The sequence below is a fragment of the Salminus brasiliensis genome, chromosome 18 (assembly GCF_030463535.1).
Source record: "Salminus brasiliensis chromosome 18, fSalBra1.hap2, whole genome shotgun sequence".
NCBI lineage: Eukaryota > Metazoa > Chordata > Actinopteri > Characiformes > Bryconidae > Salminus > Salminus brasiliensis.
Window position 1 is genome coordinate 28,119,711 of NC_132895.1, and position 15,746 is coordinate 28,135,456.

The 15,746-nt window shown below is 41.2% G+C and overlaps 2 protein-coding genes across 4 annotated transcripts in view; both read right to left on the reverse strand.

Annotated features, from left to right (window-relative positions):
• The window catches only part of fnip1 (folliculin interacting protein 1), a 29,563-nt gene extending 28,834 nt beyond the window's left edge, over nucleotides 1-729 (reverse strand). For both annotated transcript variants that reach the window (XM_072661695.1, XM_072661693.1), the window contains exon 1: nucleotides 506-729. In XM_072661695.1, coding sequence (XP_072517796.1) covers nucleotides 506-594 — 89 coding nt within the window. In that variant the 5' untranslated portion in view covers nucleotides 595-729. The remainder of the gene's footprint in view (nucleotides 1-505) is intronic.
• A 3,352-nt stretch (nucleotides 730-4,081) lies between these two features.
• Nucleotides 4,082-12,632, reverse strand: LOC140539079 (uncharacterized). 2 transcript variants are annotated; one of them, XM_072661697.1, is made up of 12 exons: nucleotides 12,442-12,632; nucleotides 12,143-12,200; nucleotides 11,986-12,037; nucleotides 10,439-10,484; nucleotides 10,228-10,341; nucleotides 9,972-10,100; nucleotides 9,666-9,744; nucleotides 8,055-8,122; nucleotides 7,887-7,972; nucleotides 5,285-5,512; nucleotides 5,048-5,093; nucleotides 4,082-4,239 (listed from the first exon to the last, which is right to left on the reverse strand). In XM_072661697.1, exons 1-11 carry the CDS (start codon nucleotides 12,563-12,565, stop codon nucleotides 5,085-5,087), a joined length of 993 nt encoding a protein of 330 aa, XP_072517798.1. In that variant the 5' UTR covers nucleotides 12,566-12,632; the 3' UTR covers nucleotides 4,082-4,239; nucleotides 5,048-5,084. The 2 variants fall into 2 exon arrangements, with proteins under 2 accessions (XP_072517798.1, XP_072517797.1); XM_072661696.1 differs by having other exon boundaries at nucleotides 4,082-4,242.
• Nucleotides 12,633-15,746: the final 3,114 nt, after the last annotated feature.

Here is a 15,746-nt window from a genome sequence, read left to right on the forward strand (position 1 = left end):
ATCGGTTCTCCATCATTATTCAGTGATACGGAAACAAGCGAAACCCAAAACATGTCACGTGCAGCGTTCAGGTGGTTGAGTCAACTTGTCACACCTGCGCTGTCCAGGTGGATGAATACACCCCGGCATCACCACTAACGCAACAAGTACACCTTTAGCCAGCCCATCATGCTCTCCACTAGACCCCATTCTAGCTAAGTCTCCGAAGTCCAGGAGTGAGGGGTGTTTACAGCCCCGCTCTCGGTCTCACCACCCCGCGCGACAAAAGCCCGCTAGCATGTCAGCTAACCGTGCTAGCCACTCAGGTAACGGCTAATACGCTAATACACACTTCTGAGTACGAAAACAAGCTGACACACACGATAACACACCTCACTCGGACGCCATGTGGCCTAACACAAAGAGCGAGCTGCTCTCGAGCCCAGTCGCGGTGTGAGCCGTGTTAGCTACGGCGTTGCCAGATTAGCTCGACGCTTCCATGCAGCGCGCGAGCACAGACACGTACCTGAACGCGGGGTCGTCCTTGCTGCATTTCGGCGGCGGAGAAAACGCGTTTCTTTTGTTGAACAGTTTGTGGAAGAGTGTGGGAGGCATAGCGAACCCACTATTGTCGACATTTAAATACAAAAAAAAAAGTCCCTTTATCGACTCAACTCCTGAGACGCTCCGCGCCTCGACGCTGACTCCATTTGTGGCCTGGTCATATGACAGGCATTAGTCACACGAGCTGCTTAGAAACGCCACCGTCCACTGCTCCGCGCGCTGATTGGCTGCTATTTCGGGAGAGACACCACGTGGTCTGGCAGGAGCGCAGTGTTGATGTTTTGGGGTTAAACTTCAGTTCGCCGATTTCTGCTCGAGCAGCAGCGCGTGCTCAGTCAAATCCGAGTCCAACAGGGAAATGCGTCCCTGTTTACCGTTTAGGGATCCCCTGAGGGTAACAGGGAGGTTGTTTTTTAACTAGGCGTGGCCAGGGTAGAATTCATGCAGAACTGATATGAAATGCATTACAATGAACATACATACAAACATTCAATAGTATTGAGGACAATAAAAATATAAAGACATACACCGATCAGCCATAACATTAACACCACACCCTTGTTTCCACACTCCACACTAGACATTGTCTATTTCACCAGCTCCACTGACCATACAGGAGGTCTTTGTAGTTCTACAATTCCATACGCAGTCCATCGGTGCCTCTGCACACTCTGTCAGCCTGCCCTGGACTGAGTTACACCAACAGCTTCCTGTGACCACCGATGAAGGTCTAGAGGATGACCAACACAAACTTTGCCCCAACAGATACAGAATTTCGGTCTCTGACTTTACATCTAAAAGGTGGACCAACTAGGTAGAAGTGTCTAATATAGTGAGAATGACCCAACATCCAAATAATACCTGCTCTGTGGTGGTCAGCCCTGGGGGTCCTAACCCCTGAAGAACAGGGTAAAAGGAGGCTAAGATAGTACAGAGAGAAACAGATGGACTACAAAATGTTCCTATATGGTGAGTGGAGCTGATATAATGGACAATGAGTGTAGAAACAAGGAGGTGGTGTTAATGTAAAAGCTAATTGGTGTGCAATACACAACTAAAGGCCCTTTTCAGAGAGAGCAAGGCCAACTGTACTCTCTCGTGATCCGGCAGCTGACGGCAGGCAGTGTGACGTAGGATTTAAGCCAGTAGTAGCACCTCAGCCCACTGTACCGATCAGATTCGCTGTGGCCACTAGAAACATAATTTAGACTGAATATATTGTGTTTTGGGGTGGAGGGCATGTCTAACCCACGTACAACCATCACAGTTCTGGGATGGTTAATTAGCATCACATTTGTCATTATTGACATATTTTGCTACACTATTTACAAGGAAATGTAGATTAGTCTAATCGTTTCAGTGACAGATATTAGAAATAAAACAGAATTTCTCTACCAAATATGTATTTCAGTATATGTATGATATATGTTGAATTGTAGAGGATTCTGCATGCAAGTTAAGATCTATTCATGTTGGTCCAACCAACTGTTAACACAAGGCCCTAGACCCAATAAAGACCCAGACCAGGCTCGATTTTTATTCAGGAACTGATACCAACAGTATGTTGCTGCTGTCCAATGAAAACCATGTATCTCCATTTTGTCTGTAGCTGCTCTGTACACGGCACTGTAATTTTGCTTAACTTTGACAGGATGTTTAGTTAGTTTTTAGTTAATCTCTAAACTATCTCCAAAACATAAAGATGAACCATTCCGTTCACCATTTTACGCAAGATTCACATATTATTTTGTTTTATAAAATGTTAGAGTGGGAATAAAGGGCAAGGAGCACCCAAAGTTTTCAGCTCTCAGATAACTTACATCAAGGTGTCAGACCATAATTAGGGCTGTGGCTTGTTCATAATCATTGTTAGGAAAGGCCAGGTGATGCAAATTTCAAGCCTTGTCCCAACAATCAACACCCATGGGCTCCTGCAAGCAGCTGCCTAGCTTGAGATTGTCTTGCAGCCAATGGCATGTTGAACATTTCACTAATGAAGGGACGAACTGATTGAATTAAATACCTGCAAATTCTGTAAGCAAGGATCACACCATCTGTTTAAAAAAAAAAAGCTGAAGATGAAAACAGGATGGCTCCTAAAGCAGCATAGTTATTCTAAACACATCTCAAAATCTATGATGGACTACCTCAATAGGCTCAAGCCATAGAAGCCATGGCCCTCACAGTTACAAGACCTAAACAGAAATCGACTTGCTCAATTCAAGACATTCCAGGAATAAATAAGAGTTGAATAAATCTTAGCTGTTACCAAGACCAGAGCTTGTAGGGTGCCCAAACATTTACTTCCTTTTTCTTTTTTAATTTGTAAACTCACTTAGCTTTTTACAGTAACGTATATTTTGATCAAGTTGTTTGTAGTTATATATTAGTAGTTATTGTTTCTGAGTAAGTATCCAAACCTTAATAACACTTAACATAACTTGATTTTATTTTACATTAGTGAGATCATTAAAAAAACATTTACACACAAAATTCTGTTTTCTAAATGAAAATGTGACTCACAAGTGTAACAACTGTGCCAGTGTTCAGGCTTGTTCTTTTGTTTAGTTTTTTTTACTACATGTACAGTAAAGGACAAAGCAAAATCTGACCAAAACAGGCCACAAACTAAAGATCCTTATTTACAATGGCAAGATATGTAGAGAAACAATTCTTAACTTATCATATTAACATATTAACAACACATGTTTTTTTTAACAATGAAGTGAATTAAGTGTGACTAAATTTAAATTTACTGCCAGTAGCACTGTCCAGGCCTTCATGTACATGGAGGTTCTGCAACATGGGAATACAAGGCCCTCTGCTGCCACCTGATGTAAACATCGACATCTACTTCATACCATCCTGCATTTCTATTACATTTCCTTGTACACTTCTGACATTTTGACGTTAATGTGCCAAATTAATCAATTCTTTTATAACTATCTCTATTATTGGAATAATGTATTTATAATACATTACACTCTTATCCAGAGCGACTTATAAAAGCCACTAAATACAAGTCAGCATGGATACCACAAACCTCTAATAGTACTTTAGGCTGCATACACAGTAAAACTTACGCAAAACTAATTTTCACTTGCAGAAACAAAAGTCTGAGCTACAACAGCTGAAGCCTTCTCAACTTCTCAAACAGCCAATTAATACACAGATAAGGATGAAAGATTTTTACCCTCTCTGAGCAATTTAGTAGCAAGACCTGTACACCTACTTGCTAATGTCAATATCTAATCAGATGGAAGCAGCAAAATACATAGAACCATGTAGATACGGGCCAGCAGCTTTTAGAAATGTTTACATTAACTATCAATAGGAAAAACAATGTGATGAGCGATTTCAGAAGTGGCATGGTTGTTGGTGTCAGAGGGGCCAGTTTTTCTAAAGTATTTCTAAAGTATTTCCACAGTTCTGCATACAGAAACGCCTTGAGAGAGGTAAATGGAGAATGGCCAGACTTCTTTAAAGTGACACAAAGGCCATGGTAACTCATATGACCACTCTGTGAAACATGTCCAACCTTGAGGAGGATGAGCTACAACAGCAGACCACCGCGCCAGGTTCCACTTCTGTCAGCCAAGAACAAAAAGCTGAGGCTGCAGTGGCTCAGCACAGGTTCACCAAAACTGGACAGTTGAACACTGAAGAAACATAGTCTGGTCTGATGAACCTCGATTCCTGCTGAGGCACACAGATGGTTACAGTCAGGACCAAACCTGCCTTATGTGTGAACAGTCCAGGCTGGGGGAGGTGGTTTAACAGTGTGGGCAATGTTTTTTAGCACACTTTGGGCCACCGATCAATCAACGTTTGAATGCCACAGCCAGTTTGAGTATTGTTGCGGACCATGGGCATTCCTTCATGACTCCAATTTACTTCTTCTAAAGTCCACTTCCAGTGTGATAATGCACCATGTCACAAAGCAAAAGTCTTCTCAAACTGGTTTCATTGAAATGGCAGTAAGTTCAGCGTTCTTCTGAAGTCTTCCAAATCACCAGATCTAAATCAATTAGAAACTTTTTGGGATGTGGTCTATCGGGAGATTCATGGCATGAAAATCCTTTAAAAATCTGCAGAATTGTAGGACGCTGGTGCTAAGAGCTCAGCAGAAATCTGTCATTATCTTGTGGGATCCATGGCATAAAGAATTGAGGTCGTTTTAAGAGCAAAAGGAGAACTTGCCCAGTATTAGTAAAGTGTTCCTAAGAAATTGCTCAGTGAGGTAGAAGAGTGAACAACAATGGAAAGAACGATAAAACTCTGATTAGTTTTAAATCCCTTTGTTTAAGCATGTTATAATGAAGCTTAACATGCAACTGTGTAAAACCAGCCAATTAAACAGTTATAATTAGTGTGCCAATATGACCAATATATAAAGCAGCTCTGCTCTGATCGGCTTCCCTGTATTGTGCATCAGTATATACATACAATACTTACATTCCACATCAAACTTAAACTTAAAAGAGACATAGAAACACTGTCCTACCTCAACGTTCAACATCTTTCTTCAGAGGCAAGTTAGTTCATGTAATCTAAAGGGAACAAACACAAATGAGAATGTGGCAAACTTAATTTCTACATGCAATCCAGTCACAATCCTTGTCCTGAGAGACCCTAAATGGTACACAGCATAGAATCTTCTTATCTTTCCTCAAAACATTTATTTAACTTAAGCCATGCAAACAGAAATTTCCTCCCAAAACACAGTTGTGAGATGTACTACCGGCTTGGCAGGGAACTGGAAAGTGTACGTCTTTTTCAGTCTTTGGAAAAACACTGCCCTCTCACGTTGATCAGCAAAGTCAAAGAATTTTGCCCGCTCTGAGGAAGGCTCCTGGGGGTCCGTTTGAGATTCCACTTGAGGTTTAAACACAGATATGTCTCGTGTGCTCACAATGTCGTTAAACGTCACCTTTCTGCATTTTATGGGCTTGTCTCTTCCTGTAAAAGGCTAATAAAGAATCACACATTTCAGATTTTAGCACCAAAGTTACCAAACAATTCAAATAACAAAAAATAGCATTATAGCATTAAATCTATCTCTGTCTATAGCCTTTCTCAATAACACAAGGACTGTAAGATTTCTGTACTACTCAGTCCTACAGCAGTAACAGTGCATCTGAATAATGGGTGGGATTCACTGATATATACACTGCTCAAAAAAATAAAGGGAACACTCAAATAACACATCCTAGATCTGAGGAACGGACAGGCCAGTCCATAGCTTTAATGCTTTCATCTTGCAGGAACTGCTGACACACTCCAGCTACATGAGGTCTAGCATTGTCCTGCATTAGGAGGAACCCAGGGCCAACCGCACCAGCATATGGTCTCACAAGGGGTCTGAGGATCTCATCTCGGTACCTAATGGCAGTCAGGCTACCTCTGCCGAGCACATGGAGGGCTGTGCGGTCCTCCAAAGAAATGCCACCCCACACTATTACTGACCCACTGCCAAACCGGTCATGCTGAAGGATGTTGCAGGCAGTAGATCGTTCTCCACGGCGTCTCCAGACTCTGTCACATCTGTCACATGTGCTCAGTGTGAACCTGCTTTCATCTGTGAAGAGCACAGGGCGCCAGTGGTGAATTTGCCAATCCTGGTGTTCTCTGGCAAATGCCAAGCGTCCTTGCTTCCTAAGTGGACAGTTTGATTTCACAGAAGTTTGTTTTACTTGGAGTTATATTGTGTTATATTATTTAAGCGTTCCATTTATTTTTTTGAGCACTGTATATATACACTGTATATATATATATATATATATATATATATATATATATATATACAGTGCCTTGCAAAAGTATTCAAACTTTTCAACCTTTTGCCACATTTCAGGCTTCAAACATAAAGATATGAAATTGTAAGTTTTTGTGAAGAATCAACAATAAGTGGGACGCAAGCGTGAAGTGGAACGAAATTTATTGGATATTTTAAACTTTTTTTAGAAATAAAAAACTGAAAAGTGGGGCGTGCAATATTATTCGGCCCCCTTACTTTCAGTGCAGCAAACTCACTGCAGAAGTTCAGTGAGGATCTCTGAATAATCCAATGTTGACCTAAATGACTGATGATGATGATGAATAGAATCCACCTGTGTGTAATCAAGTCTCCATATAAATGCACCTGCTCTGTGATGGTCTTAGAGTTCTGTTTAAAGCGCAGAGAGCATCATGAAGATCAAGGAACACACCAGGCAGGTCCGAGATACTGTTGTGGAGAAGTTTAAAGCCGGATTTGGATACAAAAAGATTTCCCAAGCTTTAAACATCTAAAGAAGCACTGTGCAAGCGATCATATTGAAATGGAAGGAGTATCAGACCACTGCAAATCTACCAAGACCCGGCCGTCCCTCTAAACATTCAGCTCAAACAAGGAGAAGACTGATCAGAGATGCAGCCAAGAGGCCCATGATCACTCTGGATGAACTGCAGAGATCTGCAGCTGAGGTGGGAGACTCTGTCCAAAGGACAACAATCCGTCGTACACTGCACAAATCTGGCCTTAATGGAAGAGTGGCAAGAAGAAAGCCATTTCTCGAAGATATCCATAAAAAGTCTCATTTAAATTTTGCCACAAGCCACCTGGGAGACACACCAAACATGTGAAAGAAGGTGCTCTGGTCAGATGAAAACCTAACTTTTTGGCCACAATGCAAAACGTTATGTTTGGCGTAAAAGCAACACAGCTCATCACCCTGAACACACCATCCCCACTGTCAAACATGGTGGTGGCAGCATCATGGTTTGGGTCTGCTTTTCTTTAGCAGGGACAGGAAAGATGGTTAAAATGAATGAGAAGATGGATGGAACCAAATACAGGACCATTCTGGAAGAAAACCTTTTGGAGTCTGCAAAAGACCTGAGACTGGGACGGAGATTTATCTTCCAACAAGACAATGATCCAAAACATAAAGCAAAATCTACAATGGAATGGTTCACAAATAAACGTATCCAGGTGTTAGAATGGCCAAGTCAAAGACCAGACCTGAATCCAATCGAGAATCTGAGGAAAGAGCAGCAAAAAGTGGCGCTACAAAGTATTAACGCAAGGGGGCCGAATAATATTGCACGCCCCACTTTTCAGTTTTTTATTTCTAAAAAAAAAGTTTAAAATATCCAATAAATTTCGTTCCACTTCACGATTGTGTCCCACTTGTTGTTTATATATATATATATATACATATATACACATACACACACCCCTTTCATTTCTATAGTTAAAAACGCAGAATAAAATGCACATCATTTCCTGCAGTTGGCTTGTGTCACCTAAAATATTGCAAAATGAGAAATTGTATTAAGCACTACAGTACTAAAGGGGTTACCCTTCTTTTCACAACAGGAGAAAGCACCACAACTCTCTTGGTTTCAGGAGTCCTTTCTTCATCTCCACATGTTTTAATGTCGACTTCTGCAAGTACAACAACTTCACTATTACAATGCAATAGGATAGAATGTGGTGTGATAAGAAAGCGGACAGAAGAGGAGAATACCTGCTGTACTCGTTGTTGATTCTGGACTCTTGCTGGGCTCTTTGTTCTGCTTGAGCAAAGGTGAGGAGCTACAAACAGATCAACAAACGTTTTTTTTAAGAGTTTAAAACATTAAAGTTTATGCAAAGTTTCCCTCTCAAATTATCTCAAATGTTTTAAATCCTATAATCAGTTTATTAGTTTTGCACTGAGGCTAGGGCTAATGTAGCTAACAAGTAACAGAAATTTACATTAACTAAAACTACATGGAACCCATTGTTATCAAAGCTTTCAATCCTGATGCAAATTTTCCAGATCATGAAATCACCCTTTTTCCTATCAAGGATCTAAATGATCTCACCGAAGTTGTCTCAGATTATTAGACTAAATAAGGTTCATCCAGAGATTTGTAAATCTGGATTTTCTGTGCTGTTAAATCCCCTCTAAGTGGCCATCTGCTGTTCAAATTATATATCTTTTTCTGTTAATGAAAAAGAGATATCATTAATGAGCCCCATTATTCTGCAACTGCATATTTAATAATCATAATTCTAAACAAAGCATTTATTTGACAGTGTTTTTATAGTAACATATTTAAAAGAGTAATTTTGGTTTTGATTCACTGAACTCTTAATACTAAGTTAACATAACAACAATCTGTAATTAGCATTAGCGAATTTACTTTACTGTTGCTACAATTGCTGCTGCTAAACAAATCAGTTGTGATTGTCCATCACACAGATTCACAAACGGGACAAAGCGGTCATGGCCTGAATTCTGAAACACCTCACCAATGTTTATACATGCCTTCTCCCCCTGCCTAATCGAACAACTCTGTGTTCAGCTTTTTTCATCAGATTTCTTGCGCCTTTTGGCCGATTCTCAGGCATCTTTCCATGACCATGTGTGTAATTCAACATGCAGCAAGCAAGCTAGCATGCGACAGATACACAATCTCCCTTACCTCTGCCCTTCCCTGTTCGGTGCACGAGCACGAACGCACCCTGGCTGGACTGGGGTTGTGTGGCTCAAGCCGACCCACTGTGTTTGTTTCTCCATTTACAGAACAAGAGCTGAGTAGGAACACCAGACATTTTTTTTCCAGATACGCAAACAGACCCTGAGAGCTAGCGAACAATGAGGAAACCTTGTAATTGAGTATTAAAGGGTATCCAAGATTCCTGCTTAAAGTTTGAAATACCCAGTTTAAGCATTTACTCAGGCATTGTTTTTAATTACACCATTGTAAGTTAACACTACAACGGCTGTGCTGAAAATCCTAGGAGATCATCAGTCCTAGACATACTGAAACCAGCCCTTCTGACAGCAACAACACCACAGATCACATTTTTTCTCCATTCTGATGGTTGATGTGAACATTGTCTGAGCCATATCTGCATTATTTTATGCATTGCGCTGCTACCACATGATTACCTGATAAGATAATTACATAAATAGGCCGGGCTACAGGCCAGTTAGTGCATATCCTGCTGACAAGCTTTGTGGAAATTGCATGTACAAACCATATCACACTCATCTCAAACCACATCTAAGCTTGCACTCTCAGTAGTTCTTTGAGTAATTCTCTGGGAGTTATGCATGAAGCTGTGAAAGCACCCATGACGACTTTACCTAAGCGGAGAAACAGGCAGAGGGGGTGACAGACAAAATGACTCCTTTGCTGCTTGCCCATCAATTACAGGTGAAAGCTCTGTTGAGACAGTAAAATGATGACTGCCAAGTATACAACTCTTTCAGCAACTAATAGTTGCTATGTAGGAATATTTTCCTTTCCAGCTTTAGCTATAGTAAAAAAAATCTGGATTGTCTAATTTTCTAGTGAAACATGCAGTTACAGTGGAGCTCTTATAGTCTCTGTAGGCCTAAACAATAACACAATATGTTGAAATACAGCCTTGGTCAGCATGTGTGCAATACCTAGAATGGACGAGAGGTTCGGAGGTTGCTGCATGGCTATGTCCTCAGCATGACTGAGGTCCAGAAGAGTGGAGTTCTTCACGTGGCGATGCAGCATTTCATCTTCACTGACCAAACCTGTCCCCTCATCTGAGGAAGGTGGAAAGACAGTGAATTTTGCTTAGTCACAGTCCAAGCTGATGAAAAGTCTTTTTATTTAGTTCTTTTATAACATATAGCTTAAACTTCGCAGAGAAATGGCAGGACAACCACATACCATACGTATCTGCTTTGCGAAACATCTCAATGGAAGGAAGTGTGTCCTCTGCTTCCGTGTCTAAATCCATGCAGTCCAACAAGAAGCTGGAAACACCAGATGGCATAATCATACCTGAATATAAACAGAACCGCAGAGCAGCACATGAGGATAAATCAAAAACAAAACATCTAGCAGTGAATACCTAAAAGTGGACATTTTCAAACCCAACTTGTGCTGTCTTGGCTGGGGTCCTTAGTGCTGGGGGTCACCATGCCCTAATTTAAACAGAGAGTATTAAGAAAATTTGTGCAAAACAATCTAAAAATCCACATGTCTGTATCTCACACATGGCTGGCCATATATATATATATATATATATATATATATATATATATATATATATATATATATATGTATATATATATACTTGGGCATATATTTCACAAAACTTGTGCATAAATATACAGTACACATTTGTAAGTATATGCTGGACATACGCAAAATATGCTGATCATGCACAGACTTTTAACTGGAACTGGAATTAGGTTAAAAAACAACTGATTTACAAAAGCAGGTGTTGGCTAAAAATTATAAATAAAACTAGACTCAAGAAGAGAGCTTTGAGGATGGTTTTAGTTTTAGTGTTTTAGTTTTTGAGTAAATAAAGACACGTACAACCTATATAAGAAGCTTTATAACTATAAAGCTGTACGTCCCATGCAGAAATTTCGTGAAAAGACCAATATTAGGACTTTTAAATAGTAAATTAATATTTACTTCATATATAATAATTAATTTTTACTTATGTTTTCTGCACAATATGTGCACATATTTCACCTACAATTCTTTTTATTTTAAATCCCTTTTATGAGATATACTATATGAAAGAAAGCTTTCTACTAGATTTTGAAGGAGCACTGCTGTGAGGATTTGATTGCATTTAACGACAAAAGCATTATTGAGGTCCAGATGTTGGATGATCAACTGATTGAGCTCTACTGCTCCATGGCTCAATGCTGGGGGGCTTTATACCCCTCTAGCTCGCGCCTGGCATTAGGCATGGTGCCAATAGGTTAATTTGCTCCAGAGTCCTATCCTTTTAGCAGTACTTCTCTACAGGGGCTAGACAAGCTGTGTGTGTGTGTGTATGTGTGTGTGTGCTTGTGCACATTTATGTCAGCAACTGGTTGGAACTTAATGTAGCTGAATGCATTCATTAGAAGGCAGTGGTGGCTCAGCCTTTAGAGCGCCGGGATATCGATAACAGGGTTGTGGGTTCGATTCCCGGGCTCGGCAAGCTGCCACTGTTGGGCCCTTGAGCAAGGCCCTTTACCCTCTCTGCTCCCCGGGCGCTGGAGTTGGCTGCCCACCGCTCTGGGTGTGTGTGTGTGTGTGTGTACTCACTGCCCCTAACACATGTGTGCGTGTGTTCACTACCAGATGGGTTAAATGCGGAGGACACATTTCGCTGTACAGTGACAAATACGTGCACCTTAGAAGGGGTGTCCACAAACTTTTGTATGTGCATACGGCCATGTATTAGATTTCTGCATTGGGTGTCACACACGTGTTTGTACGTGCTGTGATACATTTCCCATATTTGAAAACGTAAACCAACTTGGCATATCTGTCACATATATTGCAACATAAGACAAATATATGTTGATATTATTGACATTTTATGTATTCCAAACCTATTTATTGGCCTAACATCAGATTTTCGTATGGGAAGACGTTCATCAATGAACCCTCATGTAATACAAACAACGAACACACCTTACTGTAACCCCTTCGGCCTCCCAGACGTATTTTATGTGGCATCTTAACACTGCGGAAATCGCAAAGAAAGCATGAAAACTTGGAAATTAAACGCTATTAAAACGTTTTTTAGATGTGAGAGGATGAACACTGACGTCACATGGACGTGTCTTACCTGTCCTTCCCGCCCGGATAATTAGTCCGACGAGCTTTGTGAAAATATGACGGCAAACCTGTTCAGTGAAACGAAACGGGCGTCTGTAAACATTACTCGGAAATCAGAGTTTATTAGCAGATGTTTATAACTCCATATTTTAATTAAATAATGAAATTGTTAACTTTTTAATACTGGTATGCTTATCGCACACAAGTGAGACAAAGCTAGTCAGTCGGTCAGTCAGTTGGCGTGTGTAGCGCTACGTTGTTGACGTAGCTAACGCTTGACTGCTGCTGCTGCTGCTGCTGTTTACGCACTAGTTGGCCTGACTGGGGTCACACTGCGACTCTCTCTCGAGCTGTGCGCGGCAGCGTTCACCCTCCCCGTTAAATCGACGGCTCTGCTCCTATTTGAACGGGTGTAACGTTTCAGTCGCCCCATTTTGAAAGCACACGACCGCGTTACGACTAGTCAGGCCCGTTAGATAAATGACTTGTTGCCGTGCACCCGACTGTCAGCCAAGCTGCGAGCAAAGCAACTGCCTCTTAGCGCGTGATTTTGGGGAACAGCCGGAAATGGTTGGCGGGTTTTAAAGGTACCGTAGAATCAGGGGTGGATTGACCCACCGGGAAAATGCCGACAGTCCCGACACTTTATTATTTTTTATTTTATTTTTATTTTTTATTTAACTTTATTATTATTATTGATATTGTTATTATTATTATTATTATTATTATTTGTATGTTGGTCTGACTGGCCCATAGAACCAATAGCTATATCAGCGGACGGTTGCCACTGGGCTGGCTGAATCCCACTGTTAAACACCAACCCCTTTCGCGTTGGCCCTGTCTGCATAATACATTCGGCAAAAAAGCGCAAGAGTTTGTTTTCTAATCACTGGCCATTGAAACACGCTGGTCCTCGGTTATTCTCCTCACTGAGACAGGGCTGGCCCAATTATATAACAAACACCTCCAACGCTGCAAAGTGTGCCAAATTAGAGACAACTGCCGTGGCGGTGGCGGTGGCGCTCTGGCTCTGGCTCTGGCTCTGGCTCTGTGGCAGTGGACAGGAGCATGTTGTGGAAGCTGTGGTGAGCTGGGCTGCTTTCAGAACACATAGGCCATGTAATGAGTAGGCTAAAGCAACCCAACCCCTTGGTAAATGCGATAAAACGATAAAACATCAATAACATAATTGTGGCTAATATTCTCTGGCCGGGTTGGTTTGTATGGTGAACGCAGGTGAAATACCCTAAATACGTTTATTTATAAGACATTGTGAATAAGATACTGACTGGATGAGAAAATAAGCCTGGGTTAGTATTTTTATGTCTTCCATCCTGAACTAAATAGTCAAAAATGTGAGAACAGTTTTTTTAAAACCACCAATCACCAACAAAAACAGCTTTCTAATTTCATTATTGCTTTATTGGTTGTGGGGTGAGTAGCTAGCTAGTAGGCTAGGCCACGGCTAAGCTACTTTTCGGCCCTGGAAAAATGTTAGGCAGTTGTTATGTAGGTGCTGAGGGATATAATGTACAGAAATGAAAGAAAATCACACTTTTTAAAATGATATCAGTTTGTCTAATGTTATGCCAGTGCAGCTGTGTTGTTCTTTACAAGACAGTCCAATCATTCTAGTTGTCTGTGTAAAGTGAACACTCAGCAGCATTGTTATTAGGCTAATAATTGTTTAACTGGTATGCCTGGAAAATGTGGTTAAAGACAATGTAGGCTGCAATGAAAGAAAATCTCACTTTTTAGAATGACTAAATGGCATTTTGTTTATTGCTGGTGTTATGCCAGTGCAGCTGTGTGTATGTTTACCAGAGAATACAGTAGTTCTGCACCTGACTGCATCCTTATGTAAATAAGTCCCTTTAACTCATTGCATGTCTGACGGTATGTGTTTTTTTAATAGTTGCACAGTTGCTGTGCACATTTAAGAGACCGAAAAGTCCAAAAAGGTGTGCATTATCATATGTGGTGGGCCGGTCTGGTCCAAAATGCCAGGGCTGATTTTATGTCCCAGTTCGTCCCTGCATACAATGCATGCATGTAGTATTTTAATGATGTTTTGGTAGGGAGTTGGAGGTGTACTTATTGTTTAACAGGCCTGTTATTTTACCGCAGAATGAAACACCCTGATTTTTCATTTAAAGATAAGCTCCGCTTTTATTGGCTGGCTTACGGGCAAAGGCGAGAACACATATAATGCTCTTACCAGAATAGTCTTACCAGTGTTGCTGTCCTCTCGCTGCGTATCCAATACTTTTCCTTTCTGGTTTGTTTTTTAGCTCCAGTTTGGTTCAACTGAGGTGGCCCAGTTTGTTTTCAATGAAGCGGATGTTGGAGAGAAGGGATGGTAGAAGGTAAAGCGTTAGCTTTTAGTCTAGGATGGAGCCCTGATTGCTTCCCCACCCACCTTTCTCTTGGTCACGTGCCGAGTTTAAGCACCCAGTCTGTGGACACTGGCACAGTAAAAGCAGTGGTCACAGGGCCTGGTAGCAATCCATATTCCCATAACTAGCAGTGTCTGGAGGTGTTGTACTGCTCTCCGGTATCAACAACACTATTCTCTATGTGGGCAACCCTGCAAATGGTTGTCGCAAATTAGTCTGAAGTAATTTAATCTAATGGATTTAGATGAAACAACATGCAAAGCCACAGTTAAACATTTAAAAATACTGTTTAAGGTGGAATAATGTTGCCAATGATTAGCAGTTTTTTTGTGTCTATTACTTTCTTATGTTATAAAACATTTCATATCAGTCAGATCCAGTGAATACATGAATTGGAGTCATAAAAGACCACCGGCTTCATGATCTGATCTTCAAAGTTAACCATTCACATTTTAGACTTTTATGCTTGTTTACGTTGCAATTCTGATGCCACTGCCGGTCATTCTGGGATCTGACATGCCCTCGCAGTTCTGATGGAAGAGGAAAAGTCGAAGCTCAAGTCTCTCTGATTTGGGTCCGGACTCTCTGAGGTTCTAATTGTCCCACAATTCTCAGTGCTTTGATGTCTGAGTATGAAGGCTTGAACCCAAGTCAAGTCCTAGTTGAGTCTTAGGTGTCAGGGCTTTCAGTCTAGTCTCGGGTCTGTGGGGTTTCAGTCCAGCCTTAAATTTCTTGGGTTTAAGTTGAGTCTCAGAGTCAAGTTTAAGGTCTTAAGGGTGTGAGTCCAGAGTATAAGGGCGAGTCGAATCTCAGATCTCCTGAGGACCCACAGTCTAGTCAAGTCTAGTCTCTGCTGTGAGTCCAAGTCAAGTTTTGAGTCTCTGGGTTATAAGTACAAGTCAAGTCTCAAGTCTGTGGGGTTCAAGTCGAGTCGTGAGCCTCTGGGGTGTAGGTACAAGGCTCAAGTCATTCAGGAGCACCCTCTAGTGTATGCCTAAACTGACCCAGCAAGAGGACATTACAGAGGGTCGTGTCTCCTCACCAGAAGTTCTCTGATCCAAACTACATTCTAGCACACTCTGCCTCTTCCTTTTAAATACTGTGTTTATTTCTTGTAGCACTTTAATCTGTCCACAGCTGAAGATTGTTTCTCAGTCTGATATGGCACAAGTACGATTGAAGGGCAAGTCTGACCCATTCTCAGATAAAAGACAGGCA